The following is a 26,708-nucleotide window of genomic DNA, read 5'->3' on the forward strand; positions in this document are numbered from 1 at the left end:
CGTATATACACATGTCATATAGATGATTGTGACACGTATATACAAATGTGTATACACTCTCATACAATCTAACACCTAGAAGACACACGTATACATGGTATATATCCCCAACAAAGACGCTCCAGAATAGCCTTTACCAAAGCTAGGGACCATACCACATGTCAACTAGTATTTATATAAATCCAGTTTGACATTTCTGCAGACTTCGTTCAGCCAGTCCTCTTGACATACAAATAGTTGAAATAGTTTTTTTCTCTTTTTTTTTTTTTTTTTTTTTTTTTTACTCTTGCGCAATCATCTCATGTTTTGCCTCTTTTGTTTGTTAAGCCCCGAATTCTTTTATGTGAATTTCTGTTTGAGACGTGATCGAATTGCAAGGAATTCATGATGCCATTTGACAAAACAGGAATCAACATGTTTTTATTTACACTGACCTGAAAATCCATTCGACAAATATTTCATCAACGTTCATGGGTCCATAATTTAAAAATGCGTGCATTTATTACTATAGATAACAAACCGAAAAAAAGTGGTAAAGAAACAAACATATTACAAACAAATGTTACCAAAAACAAGATACGTTACTCGTCCACCTACCTAGATAAGTTTTTAATGTTTTCACTTATTTTAAAGCGTTTATTTAATTCGAAGCGCAAGTAGTACAGAGTTGCTAAGTTGTCACTGTGACATTTGCTGAGTAGATTTCTATCAGTATTTTATTTTATTTTCGAGTTTTGAGTGATTATTGAAATTCCCCAGGCGCCCCACCCTATGCCTTTTACCAAGGAGGGAAAATTGCAAAGGAACTTTCAATGACTAACATACAAACCTTATTCATCTTGCACGCATAGTTTTACACACTAATTAGAGTCAAGCAACCAGAAAAAAATTGCTACTCACATCTATACATGCAGTAACAAGAATAAAGTAAATCAACGCACACAAATACTCACCGCCACGCTGCCAAATACTCACATACATATCTTACTAACGCATATTATTCACACAATGTACATATTGACTTGTGACTACTTACTCAGCTTTCTTTACTAAACACATGTTTGTATAAATGAACTTTTTCACTATGGAAAATAACTTTTATATTCTTGTATAAAAATGTTTTTTATCAATTTTTGCATTTACAAAATTCTTATCAATTTTTATCAATTTTTGCATTTACAAAATTCTGGGAGCATGTAGGGTAGAAGGACCCTAAGAGATCGGAGACACAAAAGTTTTGTACCCACATTTAAAAAAATAACTATTTATTCCCTCCCCTTCTATCTTCTTAAAATAAAACTTTACCTATATTAACAGTCGATTTTCTTATTTAAAAAATAAAGATGTCAAAAAGTAATATAAGTATGAAAATGTAAAATAATTATCCCTTGATTATTTGTTGAAAACTTTTTATTAAAAGGTTTTGTTCAAGACATTTTATTAAAAAGTTTTATTTAAAATATTTTATTAAAAAGTTTTGTCTTAAAAACTTTTATTAGAAAGTTTTGTTCAAAAGTTTTATTAAAAAGTTTTGTTCAAAACATTTTATTAGAAAGTTTTCTTCCAAAACTTTATTAAAAAGTTTTGTTCCAAAATTTTATTAAAACTTTTTGTAAATAAAAAAATACACCCTACATCAAAAAAAATTTTGTTGGCAAAAAAACAGAACTCTGTTTTGTTTTTTTTGTTTACAAATGCTGAAGGTCAAGATCAACCAGTGTCGACTGAAAGCTGTCGCTTTTGTACCTCCAATCTCATGGGGTTCTTATACCTATATGCTCCAAACTCAGTTTATGCTTTAGTTAGCACTTGCTAACTGGTGAATCTTCTATCGTTTCAATACTTCATTTATTTCCATTTTTATTATGCATGTACGTCTGTATACATCCTGCATTTTCTCACTTCACTAACTTTTCTACCCCCAATATATATCAAATCTCGATATGGTTCTTGTTTATATACAAAGACGCTATCCTTGTCTAAAATAGCCCTACTAATGGCCAGAAACTACGTCACAAAATTAGTTAAATTGGATCACTGCTAACCTTGCTGAAGTTGCTGTTCAAGGTCCTTAATGTTGGCCGTTTCAACGGCTATACTCTCCAGCATGTCTGCTAACTGTTCCTGCAGTCGTTGACTCACTTCATTGTCTTCGTAAATTTGTTGTTCCTTCTCGATCATTTCGCCATAGATCTCTCCCTGTACAGCAGAAAGAAGAGGAAGAACATATTCATTTCAATACACATTTTGCACTGAAAAGAAAGTGATACCACCTGAAAAGGTAGTCTTCCGTTCAACTTCTTCACAATACGATAAAAAAAATCATAACACTATAAATAAAACAATGTTATTTACAATGGGAAAAGCAGGCATATATATATATATATATATATATATATATATATATATATATATATATATATATATATATATAAAATAATATGCACACGCGTAAACAAACACACATATATAGAGGCAGGATCTATATAAATAAAACAGTAGAGGTATGAATGTATGCCTGTCTTTGTGTAATTATTGAACTGATAAACTTTTAATCTACTTGTCACATAACATTGAAATAAACAGGAAACAGTAATCATACACTAAGGATGGTTCATAAGTAAAATCTTGTAAGATTTTTGTTCTTTAGAAGCGCTGGTTGAGTTTGAATAAAATAAAATACGTATTATTTACGTTTGAAGCCAAAGCAACGCATTATTACAAAATAAAGACATTTATTTTGTTTGAAATTTATATAAGTATTGTATACATTACAATTTTATTCATAACTTTAATCAGGATTCAAGATTTTACCTAAAATTTGGTCAGTATATTCCTATTACTATTCTAAATTATATTTGGAGTAGTAATTACAAAATCAAAGTTTAGAAAGTTTATATTTAAGGAAAGATATGAATTAACAAATGCAAAAATATTGAATACGCTTTTAAAAAATTATTTTTCTGAAATAAATTTAAATGACTTTTGCTTAGCGTGTTGCAATAATGCAAACGAGTTATCACTGAGAAATGGGAGAGCTTTATATTAATTTTCTAAAATTCTTCCAGTTTGGGCTCACTCCTTCAAAGTCAACCAGTTCATTTGTGAAAATGTCTAAAACTAAAGAGTTGTCAATAGACATTCGTCAAAAAATCATTGATAAGCACAAACAAGGGAAAGGGTATCGAATAATATCAAGAGAACTTAATCTACCACTTAGTACAGTTGGAAACGTTATTAGAAAGTTTAAAAACCCTGGTGAAGCTGTTGCAAATCTTCCAAGATGTGGTTGGCCAAGGAAATTAAAGGAGAAAAAAAAATCAAGGTGGGTAAGCAGAAAGGTACAAAAAAAAAACCTATTCTTACTCGTGGTGAAATTCAAACCGACCTCAGAGAAGCTGGGATTAATGTGAGCAAGTAGAGTTCTAAATCGTGCAAGTTTTGTATCAAGGTCCCAAGAAAAGTTCCATTATTGAAGCTTAAACATGTCAGATCACGTTTGAATTATGTTAAAACATATGGGGAACAACTTCAAGAATTTTGGAACAAGGTAATCTGGTCAGACGAAACGAAAATCGAAATCTTTGGAAAAAAACACAGCAACACATGTATGGCATAAAAATGGCACCGCCTATAACAAAAAGAATACCATTCCTACGGTAAAGTTTGACGGTGGTTCGATTATAGTATGGAAGTGTTTTTCATCCAAAGGTACTGATGAACTAGAAATCTTCAATAGTAGAATGAATGGACGCATGTACAGAGAGATTTTGGAGAAAACCCCCCAGAAATCTTCTGACTTGTTGGGACATAATAGCAATTTCGTGTTTCAGCAGGACAATAATCCCAAGCATACTACCAAACTAACCAAAGAATGGCTTAGAAATAACGGAATTGACGTTCTTATTTGGCCCAGTCAATCTCCAGACCTCAACCCAATTGAAAATTTGTGGAAAATATTGAAGATCAATGTTCACAAGAGGAATCCATAAAATATTCAACAACTAGAACATTTCTGCAAAGAAGAATGGCGCAAAATACCTGCATATATTTACAAAAAACATGTCTGCAACTATAGAAAGCAATAGGAAGCTGTTGAACGCAATAAAGGCTATGCAACCAAATATTAAATCAATGTATCCAATACTTTTGCACTAGTTGATATATATTTTTCATTTAATATAAACTTTCTAAACTTTAATTTTGTAATTACTAGCTCAAATATTAGTTAGAATAGTAATAGGAATATACTGACCAAATTTTAGGTAAAATCTTGAACCCTAATTAAAGTTATGAAGAAAAATGTAATGTATCTGATACTTTTGCGTGACACTATATATATATATATATATATATATATATATATATATATATATATATATATATATATATATATATATACCGTGCCATAACTTTAATTAGGGTTCAAGATTTTATCTAAAATTTGGTCAGTATATTCCTATTACTATTCTAACTAATGTATATATATATTTAATAGAAAATTGGTTCTGTAATAATAAATACGAAATCTGCATGAATTAAAATATATTAAGCGTATTTTATGACCAACAAAGTCGGGTGCTCCCCTCCCCTCCCCTGCTGGTAAAAGAATACACAGTTTCCATTATTATCATTACACACACACACACACACACATACACACACACATACATACATACATACATACATACACACATACATACATACATACATACATACATACATATATACATAACATACATACATACATATTTCAGAAAAATGTACCTTACAACTGAATTTTATCAATTATTTCATCCATTCAGTGTGGGTAACACTCAAAAATACAACTTCAAATTATTTAGGACTTCTATCCACTCATGACCGACAGAACAAGAACATGCTACCACCACTTATCAAATAAAGGATTCTGTTCGAGATTCCGTGCAGATTCCCAAGTTTGATAGAAAGATTCTCAAGTTTGACACGGTACATTTGAAGAAGGTTGGAAGTTACATCGACTGAAATGTTTTGAAAATAACTCTCAAGATGAGAACAGTAGTCTAAATAATCCAAACATCTTGTCGTTATTGTAAGACTTCTTCTGGATAAATGACATGCAGCAAGCTTTTTAATCAGTTTTTGGGCGAAAATTTGGCTACCAGGAGGTCAAAGTTGAAAGAGTTGAACTTTACAGACTCTATCTAGGTCCTCTGCCAATTTTGGGTCTAAACACTTGAAATTTTAGATGTAGGTTACTTGGACATGTGTCAAACTTTTTAATATATATATATATATGCATATGCGCATAAAGTTATGAACAGGACATAGGGCCCGAGCAAAGCCGGGCGGAACAGCTAGTAATAGAATAATCTTCTTTCTATTAGGATCCCTAATGAAAATGATTTTGTGGAATAAACTGGATTCGAACTTAGAACAACCAGATCGTCAGTCTGTGTCGTTGATCATTTAGCCACCGTCACTTCATATATACAGGGTGTCCCAAAAGAAGATGACGGATTTAAAATTTGATTAACTTCCTCAATATTTAAGTTATGCTTACCAATTTTCATATGGAGGAAGATGAACCTCTCCATGATTTCTTGAGATATAATAAAATATCATAGTCTACTTATTCTAATTTTATTTACACAACTTAATCCAGGGTATGTTTTTCACAAGGTCTAATTTTAGTTATGAAAAATGATGTTACTCAAATGTCCACCATTTTCATTTTCACGCTCTTGTGCTCTCTGCAGGGCATTGTCCAGCACATCACTTAATGTTTTAGGGCTTATGACCCTAATTTCCTCCTCTATATTATTTTTAAGGGCATTTATTGTAACTGGTTTGTTTGCATATACTCGCTCTTTGAGGTAACTCCAAAGGAAGAAATCTGCACATGTGAGATCTGGCGAGCGGAGTGGCCAATTTATCTCACAGCCACGAGAAATTATTCAGCTGCTGAATATGTCCTGGAGCAGATTTAATGTTTCTCGTGCCGTATGCGCTGTTGAACCATCCTATTGGAACCACATTCATTTAGAGACCTCAATTTGACTTGATCTCCTTCTTACTGGTGGATGGATTCTCGGCCACACTCTTTGCTTATCTCTGACGATTCTCATCACTTCTTGCCGTACAGGGTTTACCAGATTTAGGGAGGTCACATACAGACCCTTGCTCGAGCCACCATAGCTTTTATTGCATTGGGAGTAGGGGAATTTCTTGTGTTGAAGTTTTGTTGAAATTCTCTTTGAGTTTCTGATATTGACTCATTCAACCGAAAAATATCCGCTCCTCAGTAGTGTAATGACTCATGATAACCTTGAAAGGGTTACTCTAGATGATCTGAAAAAATAAACGAAAACGAAAAAAATTAAGAAAGATGTGAATGTTTTTTGAACCATCAGCTTCTTTTGGGACACTAGAGAAAGAGAGAGAGAGAGAGAGAGATAAAGAGAGAGAGAGAGAGATAAAGAGAGAGAGGGGGGGAGATCTTATGTAAACCAATTTACATATTCATTTTTAAACATTGTTGAATTTGGCATAAACTACAGCTTTATGTACGATCGTTTCTAAGTCTCTTTATCCGCACAGGGTGGCACTTTAGAAATGACGGTAGCTAAGTGGTTAACGACACAGACTGACGACCTGGTTGTTCCAAGTTCGAATCCAATTCATCCCACAAAATCTTTTTCATTGGAGCCCCGAATAGAAAGGAGACTATTCTATTATTGACAGTAAGGTTGGCTAATAAATGAAAGTAAGGCAAAAATTGGTGAGAAATTAGAAATAAATGCGTATCAATAGAAACACTAATACTGTCCGATAAAAAAAAATTAGGGGATCTGTAGAGAAATCGCTGATAGTTAAAGGAAATAGATCCACAGTCAAATGAAACATTGAAATGGTCATTGTTGTCTTTCTGTGTGAAGACGTTTCGCTTATCTTGAATATGTTTTTATCTCATAAAAAAGGAAGAGCCCAGCGAACGTTGTCACTCCTGACCTTAAGAAGCAAACAGCATTCATATCCGTCATCCATATTTGATGACGAACGAAAGTGAAGAAGAAAGCGTTGCTTACATAAGTCGGATCTTTCGACTCCAGTTGTTGCATCTGCCACTTCAGGTTGGACATCTCATCTCGATTTTCGGCAACAGAATTTTCTGCTTTGTTAATTTCCTTCTCCAAAACATTTGCTTGGTTTCGAAGCACATTCACCTGAAGAAACCGAATCAAAAATAACACTCACATGAATGGATCAAAAATATCATCTATTTATAATAAAACTGTGTAAATCTTTAGATCTTTAGAAATACAGTTGTCATCAGAGAAACGAATGAATTTCCTTATAAAATAGAAACTAACTATTAAGTAAAATGGCATCTACGTAGTTGCCAGGAGCCTGTGTGAATCATTAAAAAGACACATTTCAAAAGCATACATTCAGTCAAAAACTAGTCGCATAACTATCGAGATTCACACACTTTAGATTCCACATCATAACTGTTCACATATATCGCTTGTGTGATGAAACCATGCGTGCACGCACACACACACACACACACACACACACACACACACACACACACACACACACACACACACACAGGCCTGTTTAGTCCCACAAGCGGCACCTAGATGAGCTTGAATCATTCACTCACTTTAATCTGAGCATCATCATCACTGATCATACATCACATTCATGGAGACTTATTTTTAATGGAAATCAGTCCAGACAAGGCATGAAACTACTTGATGTAAAGAGCTAAAAAAACAGAAAAATATTACTTCAAAGTTAAAAACTTGCCAACGATAAGTGTTAAATGGAATAAATTTTAACCCAGAAAACAGCAATTCTTCCCTCTTTGTCAGAAACATTGCCCATGGAATGTGAGGACTAAAAGACAAAATTAGGGAAGCAAGAGTTTCGTGGCTGTCGAAAGTAAACCCACGATCCACTTTTTATTTTCTTTTTTTTTTCACACAAATATTGCAATGTGGAACGTAAAGGGCTACTATTTGAGATCGTGTCTAACATTGGATTTTTTTTTTTTTACATAGGCATCACCACTTATCAAAGCCAAGAAGCCACTCGAGGATAAGAGTTAAAGAGTGTACAGTAGAAATTGGACAATATAGTAACCGTTAGTAATGGAGATTCGGTAAATTTGTTAACTTATATGGAACAGCTCATCAAAAACTTGTTTATGTTAGACTTGAAGACAACCATATTGTAGTGAGCTGGAAAGCAGAAAAACGGAAGACAATTCCATAGGCATGCAGTTCTAAGAAAGAAGCTTTGCTCATGGAATCTACGCTTAGGTTTAGGCACAGATAAAGAGTAGGGGAAACTAGTGATAATGTTTTCTGCTAGACAGGTGTTTCTTGTGAAAGTTTTGCGAGTGGGGACCATAGAATGGAGCTCAGCCGAGCACCTGCCATGAAAATAACGATAAAGCAGAGACAAACTCGTAACATCTCTTCTGTGAGAAAGAGGTTGCAGGGAAGAGAAAAGGACATCCCCCACAAGGCTACAAAGTCTATTTTGAACTCTATCATGGCTACAAGGATAGGCATAGAAACAGAAAATTTCCGACATCCCTGGCGGCTGTTCACGCAAAATACTACCAACCTAGAAAACAGCTTTTTCTTCTCCCTTTGTCAGAAAAATCACTCATTAAAAATCAGGACTGAGGGACAAATAAAGAGAAGCGAGAGTAACGGGCGCTGCCGATAACACATCCATAATGCATTGTCTACTCTCCATAATTGTGAGGAATAGAGTAGCAGGGTGTCTGTTCACATTACATTTAAACTTCTGATCTTTTATATTTTTATAAAATTATTTTTTATTTATTACAAAAATATTTTTATTATATTTTCATAAAATTATTTTTATCTATTATAAAAAATATTTTCATTATACATAAATTATTTTTTTTAATTTTCATAAAATTATTTTTTATTTATTTTCATAAAATTATTTATTATTAATTAACATACTGTACACGCAATAACCCTTATCCCCGAGTGGCTTCCGGGCCTTGATAAGTGGGGACTACCATGTAAAAAAAAATTATTTATTTTCATAAAATTATTATCTTTATTTATTCATGTAAAATTATTATGTTTTAGTTAATTATATAAAAATATTTTTATTTATTCACTAGGAAATTCATTTTTATTCAATTTCATGATTTATTATTTTTATTCATCCTACAAACATTATTTTCATCTATTTACATAAAAAATGTTATTATTTATTTTCAAAATAACTATTATTTTAATTTATTTACATAAAAATATTTTTAATGTTAAAGTTAATCTTAGTTATTATTTTCTTTCAATTTAGATGCACTCGTTAACCGGCAAAGAAAGATAATTTCGGGGGGTTATTAATGTTTCTTATTTTCAGTGCAAATCAACAAATTGTTCATTGAGCAGGAATGGAGTTCCTTAAGCTTGCAGTTCTTGGGAAAAAGCTACTGGAATAAGAAACTATACTATAATGAAGTATCAAAACAGCGAATTGATGAAGACCACTAGACCAAGAAGTCAAATGAGCTGGAACAAAGGAAGCAGGAAATAGCCAATTCTAAAGAATATATGCCGTGATATAAATAAACTGAGATTAGCAACATCACATGTGTGAGAGAGAGAGGTTGCAAAGAAGAAGAAAGGAAGGAGTGGGGGGGGTAATCAAATTACAGATAATTTTCTGCACCTAATCAACAATCCTCACATGGGATACAGATTCACCAGCCGAAATATGACGACAGCATTCCATACATGATCTGATAGTAGATCAGATAGGGAATAGTTTCAGATGTGAGAAAGTGTTTAGAATGATAGAAAGTGTTTAGAATGATAGAAAGTGTTTAGAATGATAGAGAGTGTTTAGAATGATAGAGAGTGTTTAGAATGATAGAAAGTGTTTAGAATGATAGAGAGTGTTTAGAATGATAGAGAGTGTTTAGAATGATAGAAAGTGTTTAGAATGATAGAGAGTGTTTAGAATGATAGAGAGTGTTTAGAATGATAGAAAGTGTTTAGAATGATAGAGAGTGTTTAGAATGATAGAGAGTGTTTAGAATGATAGAAAGTGTTTAGAATGATAGAAAGTGTTTAGAATGATAGAAAGTGTTTAGAATGATAGAAAGTGTTTAGAATGATAGAGAGTGTTTAGAATGATAGAAAGTGTTTAGAATGATAGAAAGTGTTTAGAATGATAGAGAGTGTTTAGAATGATAGAGAGTGTTTAGAATGATAGAAAGTGTTTAGAATGATAGAGAGTGTTTAGAATGATAGAAAGTGTTTAGAATGATAGAGAGTGTTTAGAATGATAGAGAGTGTTTAGAATGATAGAAAGTGTTTAGAATGATAGAAAGTGTTTAGAATGATAGAAAGTGTTTAGAATGATAGAAAGTGTTTAGAATGATAGAGAGTGTTTAGAATGATAGAAAGTGTTTAGAATGATAGAGAGTGTTTAGAATGATAGAGAGTGTTTAGAATGATAGAGAGTGTTTAGAATGATAGAGAGTGTTTAGAATGATAGAAAGTGTTTAGAATGATAGAGAGTGTTTAGAATGATAGAGAGTGTTTAGAATGATAGAAAGTGTTTAGAATGATAGAAAGTGTTTAGAATGATAGAAAGTGTTTAGAATGATAGAAAGTGTTTAGAATGATAGAAAGTGTTTAGAATGATAGAAAGTGTTTAGAATGATAGAAAGTGTTTAGAATGATAGAGAGTGTTTAGAATGATAGAGAGTGTTTAGAATGATAAAGAGAACCGAACTTCACGAGAAACAGAAAGAGCAATGGATTTAATATATGGACTGCATGAAAAATTTGATTCGAAAGAAACACCAAAAAGTTTTAAAGTTTTAATGCTTTCATGTTGAGTTTCAAGTTTCGTTAAATCGACAAATGTTATTTGTTGAGTATATCTATTCAATTATATTGTTGAGTATATCTATTCAATTTTATTGTTGAGTATATCTATTCAATTTTATTGTTGAGTATATCTATTCAATTTTACTGTTGAGTATATCTATTCAATTTTATTGTTGAGTATATCTATTCAATTTTATTGTTGAGTATATCTATTCAATTTTATTGTTGAGTATATCTATTCAATTTTATTGTTGAGTATATCTATTCAATTTTATTGTTGAGGATATCTATTCAATTTTATTGTTGAGTATATCTATTCAATTTTATTGTTGAGTATATATATTCAATTTTATTGTTGAGTATATCTATTCAATTTTATTGTTGAGGATATCTATTCAATTTTATTGTTGAGTATATCTATTCAATTTTACTGTTGAGTATATCTATTCAATTTTATTGTTGAGTATATCTATTCAATTTTACTGTTGAGTATATCTATTCAATTTTATTGTTGAGTATATCTATTCAATTTTATTGTTGAGTATATCTATTCAATTTTATTGTTGAGTATATCTATTCAATTTTATTGCTGAGTATATCTATTCAATTTTATTGTTGAGTATATCTATTCAATTTTATTGTTGAGTATATCTATTAAATTTTATTGTTGAGGATATCTATTCAATTTTATTGTTGAGTATATCTATTCAATTTTACTGTTGAGTATATCTATTCAATTTTATTGTTGATTATATCTATTCAATTATATTGTTGAGTATATCCATTCAATTTTATTGTTGAGTATATCTATTCAATTTTATTGTTGAGTATATCTATTCAATTATATTGTTGAGTATATCTATTCAATTTTATTGTTGAGTGTATCTATTCAATTTTATTGTTGAGTATATCTATTCAATTTTATTGTTGAGTATATCTATTCAATTTTATTGCTGAGTATATCTATTCAATTTTATTGTTGAGTATATCTATTCAATTTTATTGTTGAGTATATCTATTCAATTTTATTGTTGAGGATATCTATTCAATTTTATTGTTGAGTATATCTATTCAATTTTACTGTTGAGTATATCTATTCAATTTTATTGTTGATTATATCTATTCAATTATATTGTTGAGTATATCTATTCAATTTTATTGTTGAGTATATCTATTCAATTTTACTGTTGAGTATATCTATTCAATTATATTGTTGAGTATATCTATTCAATTTTATTGTTGAGTATATCTATTCAATTTTATTGTTGAGTATATCTATTCAATTATATTGTTGAGTATATCTATTCAATTTTATTGTTGAGTATATCTATTCAATTTTATTGTTGAGTATATCTATTCAATTTTATTGTTGAGTATATCTATTCAATTTTATTGTTGAGTATATCTATTCAATTTTATTGTTGAGTATATCTATTCAATTTTATTGTTGAGTATATCTATTCAATTATATTGTTGAGTATATCTATTTAATTTTATTGTTGAGTATATCTATTCAATTTTATTGCTGAGTATATCTATTCAATTATATTGTTGAGTATATCTATTCAATTATATTGTTGAGTATATCTATTCAATTTTATTGCTGAGTATATCTATTCAATTTTATTGCTGAGTATATCTATTCAATTTTATTGTTAAGTATATCTATTCAATTTTATTGTTGAGTATATCTATTCAATTTTATTGTTGAGTATATCTATTCAATTTTATTGTTGAGTATATCTATTCAATTTTATTGTTGAGTATATCTATTCAATTTTATTGTTGAGTATATCTATTCAATTTTATTGTTGAGTATGTCTATTCAATTTTATTGCTGAGTATATCTATTCAATTTTATTGTTGAGTATATCTATTCAATTTTATTGTTGAGTATATCTATTCAATTTTATTGTTGAGTATATCTATTCAATTTTATTGTTAAGTATATCTATTCAATTTTATTGTTAAGTATATCTATTCAATTTTATTGCTGAGTATATCTATTCAATTTTATTGTTGAGTATATCTATTCAATTTTATTGCTGAGTATATCTATTCAATTTTATTGTTGAGTATATCTATTCAATTTTATTGTTGAGTATATCTATTCAATTTTATTGTTAAGTATATCTATTCAATTTTATTGTTGAGTATATCTATTCAATTTTATTGTTGAGTATATCTATTCAATTTTATTGTTGAGTATATCTATTCAATTTTATTGTTGAGTATATCTATTCAATTTTATTGTTGAGTATATCTATTCAATTTAATTGTTGAGTATATCTATTCAATTATATTGTTGAGTATATCTATTTAATTTTATTGTTGAGTATATCTATTCAATTTTATTGCTGAGTATATCTATTCAATTATATTGTTGAGTATATCTATTCAATTATATTGTTGAGTATATCTATTCAATTTTATTGCTGAGTATATCTATTCAATTTTATTGCTGAGTATATCTATTCAATTTTATTGTTAAGTATATCTATTCAATTTTATTGTTGAGTATATCTATTCAATTTTATTGTTGAGTATATCTATTCAATTTTATTGTTGAGTATATCTATTCAATTTTATTGTTGAGTATATCTATTCAATTTTATTGTTGAGTATATCTATTCAATTTTATTGTTGAGTATATCTATTCAATTTTATTGCTGAGTATATCTATTCAATTTTATTGTTGAGTATATCTATTCAATTTTATTGTTGAGTATATCTATTCAATTTTATTGTTGAGTATATCTATTCAATTTTATTGTTAAGTATATCTATTCAATTTTATTGTTAAGTATATCTATTCAATTTTATTGCTGAGTATATCTATTCAATTTTATTGTTGAGTATATCTATTCAATTTTATTGCTGAGTATATCTATTCAATTTTATTGTTGAGTATATCTATTCAATTTTATTGTTGAGTATATCTATTCAATTTTATTGTTAAGTATATCTATTCAATTTTATTGTTGAGTATATCTATTCAATTTTATTGTTAAGTATATCTATTCAATTTTATTGTTAAGTATATCTATTCAATTTTATTGCTGAGTATATCTATTCAATTTTATTGTTAAGTATATCTATTCAATTTTATTGTTGAGTATATCTATTCAATTTTATTGTTGAGTATATCTATTCAATTTTATTGTTGAGTATATCTATTCAATTTTATTGTTGAGTATATCTATTCAATTTTATTGCTGAGTATATCTATTCAATTTTATTGTTAAGTATATCTATTCAATTTTATTGCTGAGTATATCTATTCAATTTTATTGTTGAGTATATCTATTCAATTTTATTGCTGAGTATATCTATTCAATTTTATTGTTGAGTATATCTATTCAATTTTATTGCTGAGTATATCTATTCAATTTTATTGTTGAGTATATCTATTCAATTTTATTGTTGAGTATATCTATTCAATTTTATTGTTGAGTATATCTATTCATTTTTATTGCTGAGTATATCTATTCAATTTTATTGTTTAGTATATCTATTCAATTTTATTGTTGAGTATATCTATTCAATTTTATTGTTGAGTATATCTATTCAATTTTATTGTTGAGTATATCTATTCAATTTTATTGTTGAGTATATCTATTCAATTTTATTGCTGAGTATATCTATTCAATTTTATTGTTAAGTATATCTATTCAATTTTATTGTTGAGTATATCTATTCAATTTTATTGTTAAGTATATCTATTCAATTTTATTGCTGAGTATATCTATTCAATTTTATTGTTAAGTATATCTATTCAATTTTATTGTTAAGTATATCTATTCAATTTTATTGTTAAGTATATGTATTCAATTTTATTGTTGAGTATATCTATTCAATTTTATTGTCAAGTATATCTATTCAATTTTATTGTTGAGTATATCTATTCAATTTTATTGTTAAGTATATCTATTCAATTTTATTGTTAAGTATATCTATTCAATTTTATTGCTGAGTATATCTATTCAATTTTATTGTTAAGTATATCTATTCAATTTTATTGTTGAGTATATCTATTCAATTTTATTGTAAAGTATATCTATTCAATTTTATTGTTAAGTATATCTATTCAATTTTATTGCTGAGTATATCTATTCAATTTTATTGTTAAGTATATCTATTCAATTTTATTGTTGAGTATATCTATTCAATTTTATTGTAAAGTATATCTATTCAATTTTATTGTTAAGTATATCTATTCAATTTTATTGCTGAGTATATCTATTCAATTTTATTGTTGAGTATATCTATTCAATTTTATTGTTGAGTATATCTATTCAATTTTATTGCTGAGTATATCTATTCAATTTTATTGTTAAGTATATCTATTCAATTTTATTGTTGAGTATATCTATTCAATTTTATTGTTAAGTATATCTATTCAATTTTATTGCTGAGTATATCTATTAAATTTTATTGTTAAGTATATCTATTCAATTTTATTGTTAAGTATATCTATTCAATTTTATTGTTAAGTATATCTATTCAATTTTATTGTTAAGTATATCTATTCAATTTTATTGTTAAGTATATCTATTCAATTTTATTGTTAAGTATATCTATTCAATTTTATTGCTGAGTATATCTATTCAATTTTATTGTTAAGTATATCTATTCAATTTTATTGTTGAGTATATCTATTCAATTTTATTGTTGAGTATATCTATTCAATTTTATTGTTGAGTATATCTATTCAATTTTATTGTTGAGTATATCTATTCAATTTTATTGTTGAGTATATCTATTCAATTTTATTGCTGAGTATATCTATTCAATTTTATTGTTAAGTATATCTATTCAATTTTATTGCTGAGTATATCTATTCAATTTTATTGTTGAGTATATCTATTCAATTTTATTGCTGAGTATATCTATTCAATTTTATTGTTGAGTATATCTATTCAATTTTATTGCTGAGTATATCTATTCAATTTTATTGTTGAGTATATCTATTCAATTTTATTGTTGAGTATATCTATTCAATTTTATTGTTGAGTATATCTATTCAATTTTATTGCTGAGTATATCTATTCAATTTTATTGTTGAGTATATCTATTCAATTTTATTGTTGAGTATATCTATTCAATTTTATTGTTGAGTATATCTATTCAATTTTATTGTTGAGTATATCTATTCAATTTTATTGTTGAGTATATCTATTCAATTTTATTGCTGAGTATATCTATTCAATTTTATTGTTAAGTATATCTATTCAATTTTATTGTTGAGTATATCTATTCAATTTTATTGTTAAGTATATCTATTCAATTTTATTGCTGAGTATATCTATTCAATTTTATTGTTAAGTATATCTATTCAATTTTATTGTTAAGTATATCTATTCAATTTTATTGTTAAGTATATCTATTCAATTTTATTGTTGAGTATATCTATTCAATTTTATTGTTAAGTATATCTATTCAATTTTATTGTTGAGTATATCTATTCAATTTTATTGTTAAGTATATCTATTCAATTTTATTGTTAAGTATATCTATTCAATTTTATTGCTGAGTATATCTATTCAATTTTATTGTTAAGTATATCTATTCAATTTTATTGTTGAGTATATCTATTCAATTTTATTGTAAAGTATATCTATTCAATTTTATTGTTAAGTATATCTATTCAATTTTATTGCTGAGTATATCTATTCAATTTTATTGTTAAGTATATCTATTCAATTTTATTGTTGAGTATATCTATTCAATTTTATTGTAAAGTATATCTATTCAATTTTATTGTTGAGTATATCTATTCAATTTTATTGCTGAGTATATCTATTCAATTTTATTGTTGAGTATATCTATTCAATTTTATTGTTGAGTATATCTATTCAATTTTATTGCTGAGTATATCTATTCAATTTTATTGTTAAGTATATCTATTCAATTTTATTGTTGAGTATATCTATTCAATTTTATTGTTAAGTATATCTATTCTATTTTATTGCTGAGTATATCTATTAAATTTTATTGTTAAGTATATCTATTCAATTTTATTGTTAAGTATATCTATTCAATTTTATTGTTAAGTATATCTATTCAATTTTATTGTTAAGTATATCTATTCAATTTTATTTTTAAGTATATCTATTCAATTTTATTGTTAAGTATATCTATTCAATTTTATTGCTGAGTATATCTATTCAATTTTATTGTTAAGTATATCTATTCAATTTTATTGTTGAGTATATCTATTCAATTTTATTGTTGAGTATATCTATTCAATTTTATTGTTGAGTATATCTATTCAATTTTATTGTTGAGTATATCTATTCAATTTTATTGTTAAGTATATCTATTCAATTTTATTGTTGAGTATATCTATTCAATTTTATTGTTGAGTATATCTATTCAATTTTATTGTTGAGTATATCTATTCAATTTTATTGTTGAGTATATCTATTCAATTTTATTGTTGAGTATATCTATTCAATTTTATTGTTGAGTATATCTATTCAATTTTATTGTTGAGGATATCTATTCAATTTTATTGCTGAGTATATCTATTCAATTTTATTGTTGAGTATATCAATTCTATTTTATTGTTGAGTATATCTATTCAATTTTATTGTTGAGTATATCTATTCAATTTTATTGTTGAGTATATCTATTCAATTTTATTGTTAAGTATATCTATTCAATTTTATTGTTGAGTATATCTATTCAATTTTATTGTTGAGTATATCTATTCAATTTTATTGTTGAGTATATCTATTCAATTTTATTGTTGAGTATATCTATTCAATTTTATTGTTGAGTATATCTATTCAATTTTATTGTTGAGGATATCTATTCAATTTTATTGTTGAGTATATCTATTCAATTTTATTGTTAAGTATATCTATTCAATTTTATTTTTGAGTATATCTATTCAATTTTATTGTTGAGTATATCTATTCAATTTTATTGTTGAGTATATCTATTCAATTTTATTGTTAAGTATATCTATTCAATTTTATTGTTGAGTATATCTATTCAATTTTATTGTTGAGTATATCTATTCAATTTTATTGTTGAGGATATCTATTCAATTTTATTGTTGAGTATATCTATTCAATTTTATTGTTGAGTATATCTATTCAATTTTATTGTTGAGTATATCTATTCAATTTTATTGTTGAGTATATCTATTCAATTTTATTGTCGAGTATATCTATTCAATTTTATTGTTGAGTATATCTATTCCATTTTATTGTTGAGGATATCTATTCAATTTTATTGTTGAGTATATCTATTCAATTTTATTGTTGAGGATATCTATTCAATTTTATTGTTGAGTATATCTATTCAATTTTATTTTTGAGTATATCTATTCAATTTTATTGTTGAGGATATCTATTCAATTTTATTGTTGAGTATATCTATTCAATTTTATTTTTGTGTATATCTATTCAATTTTTTTGTTGAGGATATCTATTCAATTTTATTGTTGAGTATATCTATTCAATTTTATTGTTGAGTATATCTATTCAATTTTATTTTTGAGTATATCTATTCAATTTTATTGTTGAGTATATCTATTCAATTTTATTTTTGAGTATATCTATTCAATTTTATTGTTGAGTATATCTATTCAATTTTATTGTTGAGTATATCTATTCAATTTTATTGTTGAGTATATCTATTCAGTTTTATTTTTGAGGATATCTATTCAATTTTATTGTTGAGTATATCTATTCAATTTTATTTTTGAGTATATCTATTCAATTTTATTGTTGAGGATATCTATTCAATTTTATTGTTGAGTATATCTATTCAATTTTATTGTTGAGTATATCTATTCAATTTTATTATTGAGTATATCTATTCAATTTTATTGTTAAGTATATCTATTCAATTTTATTGTTAAGTATATCTATTCAATTTTATTGTTGAGTATATCTATTCAATTTTATTGTTGAGTATATCTATTCAATTATATTGTTGAGTATATCTATTCAATTATATTGTTAAGTATATCTATTCAATTTTATTGTTAAGTATATCTATTCAATTTTATTGTTGAGTATATCTATTCAATTTTATTGTTGAGTATATCTATTCAATTTTATTGTTGAGTATATCTATTCAATTATATTGTTGAGTATATCTATTCAATTTTATTGTTGAGTATATCTATTCAATTTTATTGTTGAGTATATCTATTCAATTTTATTGTTAAGTATATCTATTCAATTATATTGTTGAGGATATCTATTCAATTTTATTGTTGAGTATATCTATTCAATTATATTGTTGAGTATATCTATTCAATTTTATTGTTGAGTATATCTATTCAATTTTATTGCTGAGTATATCTATTCAATTTTATTGTTGAGTATATCTATTCAATTTTATTGTTGAGTATATCTATTCAATTTTATTGTTAAGTATATCTATTCAATTATATTGTTGAGTATATCTATTCAATTTTATTGTTGAGTATATCTATTCAATCTTATTGTTAAGTATATCTATTAAATTATATTGTTGAGTATATCTATTCAATTTTATTGTTGAGTATATCTATTCAATTTTATTGTTAAGTATATCTATTCAATTTTATTGTTGAGTATATCTATTTAATTTTATTGTTGAGTATATCTATTCAATTTTATTGTTAAGTATATCTATTCAATTTTATTGTTGAGTATATCTATTCAATTTTATTGTTGAGTATATCTATTCAATTTTATTGTTGAGTATATCTATTCAATTTTATTGTTGAGTATATCTATTTAATTTTATTGTTGAGTATATCTATTCAATTTTATTGTTAAGTATATCTATTCAATTATATTGTTGAGTATATCTATTCAATTTTATTGTTGAGTATATCTATTCAATTTTATTGTTGAGTATATCTATTCAATTTTATTGTTGAGTATATCTATTTAATTTTATTGTTGAGTATATCTATTCAATTTTATTGTTAAGTATATCTATTCAATTATATTGTTGAGTATATCTATTCAATTTTATTGTTGAGTATATCTATTCAATTTTATTGTTGAGTATATCTCTTCAATTTTATTGCTGAGTATATCTATTCAATTTTATTGTTGAGTATATCTATTCAATTTTATTGTTGAGGATATCTATTCAATTTTATTGTTGAGGATATCTATTCAATTTTATTGTTGAGGATATCTATTCAATTTTATTGTTGAGGATATCTATTCAATTTTATTGTTGAGGATATCTATTCAATTTTATTGCTGAGTATATCTATTCAATTTTATTGTTGAGTATATCTTTTCAATTATATTGTTGAGTATATCTATTCAATTATATTGTTGAGTATATCTATTCAATTTTATTGTTGAGTATATCTATTCAATTTTATTGTTGAGTATATCTATTCAATTATATTGTTGAGTATATCTATTCAATTTTATTGTTGAGTATATCTATTCAATTTTATTGTTGAGTATATCTATTCAATTTTATTGTTGAGTATATCTATTCAATTTTATTGTTAAGTATATCTATTCAATTTTATTGTTGAGTATATCTATTCAATTTTATTGTTGAGTATATCCATTCAATTTTATTGTTAAGTATATCTATTCAATTTTATTGTTGAGTATATCTATTCAATTTTATTGTTGAGTATATCTATTCAATTTTATTGTTGAGTATATCTATTCAATTTTATTGTTGAGTATATCTATTCAATTTTATTGTTGAGTATATCTATTCAATTTTATTGTTGAGTATATCTATTCAATTTTATTGTTGAGTATATCTATTCAATTTTATTGTTGAGTACATCTATTCAATTATATTGTTGAGTATATCTATTCAATTTTATTGCTGAGTATATCTATTCAATTTTATTGCTTAGTATATCTATTCAATTTTATTGTTGAGTATATCTATTCAATTATATTGTTGAGTATATCCATTCAATTTTATTGTTGAGTATATCTATTCAATTTTATTGTTGAGTATATCCATTCAATTTTATTGTTGAGTATATCTATTCAATTATATTGTTGAGTATATCTATTCAATTTTATTGTTGAGTATATCTATTCAATTTTATTGTTGAGTATATCTATTCAATTTTATTGTTGAGTATATCTATTCAATTTTATTGTTAAGTATATCTATTCAATTTTATTGTTGAGTATATCTATTCAATTTTATTGTTGAGTATATCCATTCAATTTTATTGTTAAGTATATCTATTCAATTTTATTGTTGAGTATATCTATTCAATTTTATTGTTGAGTATATCTATTCAATTTTATTGTTGAGTATATCTATTCAATTTTATTGTTGAGTATATCTATTCAATTTTATTGTTGAGTATATCTATTCAATTTTATTGTTGAGTATATCTATTCAATTTTATTGTTGAGTATATCTATTCAATTTTATTGTTGAGTACATCTATTCAATTATAATGTTGAGTATATCTATTCAATTTTATTGCTGAGTATATCTATTCAATTTTATTGCTTAGTATATCTATTCAATTTTATTGTTGAGTATATCTATTCAATTATATTGTTGAGTATATCTATTCAATTTTATTGTTGAGTATATCCATTCAATTTTATTGTTAAGTATATCTATTCAATTTTATTGTTGAGTATATCTATTCAATTTTATTGTTGAGTATATCTATTCAATTTTATTGTTGAGTATATCTATTCAATTTTATTGTTGAGTATATCTATTCAATTTTATTGTTGAGTATATCTATTCAATTTTATTGTTGAGTATATCTATTCAATTTTATTGTTGAGTATATCTATTCAATTTTATTGTTGAGTACATCTATTCAATTATAATGTTGAGTATATCTATTCAATTTTATTGCTGAGTATATCTATTCAATTTTATTGCTTAGTATATCTATTCAATTTTATTGTTGAGTATATCTATTCAATTATATTGTTGAGTATATCTATTCAATTTTATTGTTGAGTATATCTATTCAATTTTATTGTTGAGTATATCCATTCAATTTTATTGTTGAGTATATCTATTCAATTTTATTGTTGAGTATATCTATTCAATTTTATTGTTGAGTATATCCATTCAATTTTATTGTTGAGTATATCCATTCAATTTTATTGTTGAGTATATCTATTCAATTTTATTGTTGAGTATATCTATTCAATTTTATTGTTGAGTATATCTATTCAATTTTATTGTTGAGTACATCTATTCAATTATATTGTTGAGTATATCTATTCAATTTTATTGCTGAGTATATCTATTCAATTTTATTGTTGAGTATATCCATTCAATTTTATTGTTGAGTATATCCATTCAATTTTATTGTTGAGTATATCTATTCAATTTTATTGTTGAGTATATCTATTCAATTTTATTGTTGAGTATATCTATTCAATTTTATTGTTGAGTATATCCATTCAATTTTATTGTTGAGTATATCTATTCAATTTTATTGTTGAGTATATCTATTCAATTTTATACACACACACACATTGTTGTGTTGTAAAAAAAAAAGTACAAAAATATTAAAAATTTAAATATTACGTATTTCATCTTGTCTGCCAGAGTTTGACGCATCATCATCTTCATCTCATCTGCGGGCGATTGACTGGGTATCAAATGTGAGACACGTTGGAATTCTTCATAGGCTTCTTTAACTTTAGATTCCATTTCAGAAAGACTTTCTCTTAACTTCTCTAAGGCCCCATTTGCTACAATAGAAGCAACATTAGATCATAAGAGTATTAACAATAATTAACTTATAATTATGTGCCTATAACCTAAATAACTTATAATTATGTGCCTATAACTTAATTAACTTATAACTATATGCGTATAACTTAATTAATTTATAACTATATGCCTATAATTTAATTATCTTATAATTATACGTCGATAGAAGTAACATTAGATTATTTCCATTGTTAAATTTTTATCAGCATATTAACAATATTTAACTTAACATTATGTGCCTATAACCTAATTAACTTATAATTATCTGTTTATAACCTAATTAAATTATAATTATGTGCCTATAACTTAATTAAGTTATAATTATGTGCTTATAATCTAAACTTATGATTATATGCATATAACCTAATCTATCTATTTATCTATAAAAGTGAGAATGTGTGTGTGTGTGAGGACACTTCTCAACTTATATACTCGACGAATTTTTGATCTACAAAATTAAAATTTGGTGTATAGGATATTCAGACATGGAAAATCTTTAATGAATTTTAATCCAAAAACAGAGCTGCTAAGAGATCAAAATTAGCAAGTTGGTATGTAGGGGTTGTCGAATTTTTATCTGTTTGTCAACTGTTTCACAACTGTGGATGTGCAATCGAGAAGCATGACAGCTTCCTTATATTAAGGATAATTAGGTTTGTAAACACATTTAAATATCCTGTCATGCTGGCCTAATGGTTATCATATTTTTTTTTTATTGTATTACATTTTCACCCCAAACAAGGCACATTGCCACTTTGATGTAGGAGGCTACTATCAGGGACATAAGCTACAGGGGTACTATGTGGGGAGTTGGATAGCAAGGTGTCAGTTCACACTACACTTGAACTTCTGCATGTCAGTACAGTTGGGAAAGCAGGAACCCAGAAGGGAATTCCAAAGTCTAGCGTTTCTGGGGAAGAAACTACTGGAGTAGAAGGTTCTCTTACACCTAGGGAAGTGAAGAGGTGGGATTTAGCTGCTTGTCAGGTTTGTCGGGGATATTCACGTCGAGGGGATACAAATGCTTGCAGTTCGTTGGAGCATTCACCGTTAAAGTACTTGTAGAACAGGCAGAGAGAGGGATGCTACATTTTGTCGATAGGACAGAGGCTGAAGCTTAGATGACAGTTCAGGACCTATCAGGCAGGCGACTCTCTTTTGAACCTTATCTAGGAGCGAGAGACTAGTAGCAGATGCACCAGCCCAAATATGACAACAATACTCCATACATGGGCGAATGGTGGCCTTATAAAAGTAAAAGATACTTTCGGGTGTTAGCAGCTTTCTAGCACGGTAGAGAGAGCCCACCTTCTTCACAGTGGTCTGGGCAATGCTCTCAATATAATTGTTCCAACTCATGTTTCCTGTGAACGTTAGGCCAAGGAGTTTAAAAGATGTACTTTCAGATAAAGAGTCTTTAGCCATTGCTATTGGTGATAGAGAAGGTTTCTTGTAATTATTGAAGGAAACAAGTTTAGTATTGGAAGCATTGAATGTGACCATCCATTTTTGTCCCCATTCCACTACAGATTGGAGGTCTTTCTCTAGTGTTTCTGTCATTTTTTTTAGATATGTGTTCATTTGTTTTCCTATCGTGTCTGTTATAGAGCATGGTGTCATCAGCATATATACCCATCTCACAGACAATTTTGTCAGGGAGGTCATTTATGAAATGGAATAATAGAGGTCATTTATGAAATGGAATAATAGAGGTCCAAGGATAGACCCTTGAGGCACTCCCACATTTATATAATATTGTTTAGATGTACCACCGTCGAGGACAACCTGGACTTTTCCCTTATCTATGAAGGATTTAATTATATTAAGTATTCTTCCAGTGATACCGTATGATCTGATTTTCCTGAGAAACCCTTCATGCCATACTCTGTTAAAAGCCTTAGATATATCTAGAGCTACCGCTCTACTCTCCCCTGCTTTTTCAAGTGAATGGTATATACGTTCAGAGATTACAGTTAGGATGTCTGCTGTGGAACGGGCTTGTCTAAATTCATATTGTTGGTCAGTCAGAAGTTTAGTATCTGTAAGGTGATGAACTAGAGCTTGATTAATTATGGACTCAAATATTTTGTCGAAAAGTGGGAGGAGGCTAATGGGGCGATAATTCACTGGGTCAGTTCTTTCGCCAGAATTTTTGAAAACTGGTACCACAGAAGCAGTTTTCCAGCAGGCAGGAAAGCAAGACTCATTAAGGCATTTGTTTGCAGAGAACTGGAGCTACTTCGGTATTTGATTCACTGTCTTTAGGTTTTGGTTTCGATCTCAGCTCAAGTACTTTTTTTACTTACATGCATTATATGTCTCAGATTCTTCCAATGTTTTTTACTTTGATTTTTAAAGGAATTTTACGTTACGTTTAATACCTACAGTATTTCTGTTTATAATAAATAAGAATTTTGCATTAATTAAAATATAATATCTATGTGTATTTTATGACCGGGCAACGCCAGGCCGCCTGATAGTATATCTGTAAAAGTGAGAATGTGTGTGTATGTGAGGACACTTCTCAACCTATATACTCAACGAATTTTTTATCTACAGACTTGAAATTTGGTACATAGGATATTCAAACATGGGAGTCATCAGATTTTTATGTTTGCTGTTTCACGAATGCGCATGCATGAATAGTTCATATGACCGATTACTTATGTTGAGGATAAGTAGTTTGAAAATACCTTTTGAAGTTCGTGTCACGTTGGTCTAATGGTTATCGTACTTGACTCACTGTCTTTAGGTTTTGGTTTCGATCCCAGTTCTAGTATTTTTTTTTTTTTACTTACAAGGCATGGACGGTTTAAAAAAAAATACCCGCATGCGCATCTTTCAGTTTCTGTATTAATTAAAATATAATATTTATGTGTATTTTATGACCGGGCAATGCTGGGCGGCCTGCTAGTTAACTTATAATTGGGCCTATAACCTAAGTAACTTATAATTATGTGCCTATAACCTAATTAACTTATAATTATGAGTCAATAATTTAATTAAACTTTTTTCTTCTTTTTTTTTTGTTTTCTCCAAACAATACATATTCCTATTGAAGCATAAATGACTACTGGGAAAAAGGCCAGATTTATAGGGTAACCTGAGTGGGGAGTTGAAAAGAAAGATGCTTATTAATATCAAATTTAAATTTCTGCATGTTGAGAAGCAGGAATCAGGGTAGCAATTTCAAAAGCGAATGCTCTGAGGAAAACTATTAGAGTAGAAAGTCTCTCAGCATCTATAGATTCCTACAATGAAGGGGTGAGATTTTGTTGCCTGTAATATGGGTTGGAGATATTTTCCTTGAGGGTATACAAGTTAATAAGAGCGCATTTCATGAAAGTACTTCTAAAACAACCACAGTGATGCAACACTGCAGCAATGTGACAGGGGCTGGGGCTTGGCAGACAGTGCAGGACCTATTAGGTTAGAAATTCATTTTTGCACCCTGTTCAAAAGCGAGAGAGGTTAGTGATCATGAACAATATTCCATGCATGGACGAATGATGGCTTTAGAGAGATATTAGAAAGCCAACCGGCGTTGCTCGGTTTTAAAGTACTCTTACATATGACATTTTAATTTATGTAGATTTCGTATTTATTTTTATAGAGCCAATTCTCTATTCATTATTATATTGTACCCAATATATAGTAATGATTTTTAAAAAATATGACTTGGGTGCTATCAGCTAGAATTGAAACCAAAACATTTACCTTTCCAGTGTTATTTGCTACCACATGAGCTAAGGACAGAAATATCAAAACTTTAAAAATTAACACAGTTTAATGTATAAATGTATATTTGTGCATGTGTAGAGGAGCACTTAAAGTCAACTTATGCCTGTAAAGTTTCTAAATTTTCAATTTTAACTCCTTAGTAGTTTTTTTTTTTTTTTTTTTTTTTTTAATTCAATTTTCACCCCAAACAAGGCACAGTGCCACTTTGAAGCAGGGGGCTACTATTAGGGAATTAATTAGCGGGGTCATTATGAGGGGAGAAGAGTAGAAAGATGTTTGTTAACATTACACTTGAACTTCTGCATATCATTGCAGTTGGGAAAGCAGAATCCCGGAAGGGAGTTCCAAAGACCCGCAGTTCTGGGGAAGAAACTATTG

At 27.3% G+C, this 26,708-nt stretch overlaps 1 protein-coding gene across 5 annotated transcripts in view; it reads right to left on the reverse strand.

Moving 5' to 3' along the window:
• Positions 1-26,708, reverse strand: part of LOC145241281 (uncharacterized) — a 292,029-nt gene that overhangs the window by 189,531 nt on the left and 75,790 nt on the right. For all 5 annotated transcript variants that reach the window (XM_080104025.1, XM_080104023.1, XM_080104024.1 and 2 more), the window contains exons 10-12: positions 22,401-22,567; positions 7,068-7,205; positions 2,046-2,199 (exon numbers count right to left, since the gene is read on the reverse strand). In XM_080104025.1, coding sequence (XP_079960151.1) covers positions 2,046-2,199; positions 7,068-7,205; positions 22,401-22,567 — 459 coding nt within the window. The remainder of the gene's footprint in view (positions 1-2,045; positions 2,200-7,067; positions 7,206-22,400; positions 22,568-26,708) is intronic.

Source organism: Euprymna scolopes, chromosome 20 (assembly GCF_053919585.1).
Source record: "Euprymna scolopes isolate OS-2025 chromosome 20, ASM5391958v1, whole genome shotgun sequence".
Lineage (NCBI taxonomy): Eukaryota > Metazoa > Mollusca > Cephalopoda > Sepiida > Sepiolidae > Euprymna > Euprymna scolopes.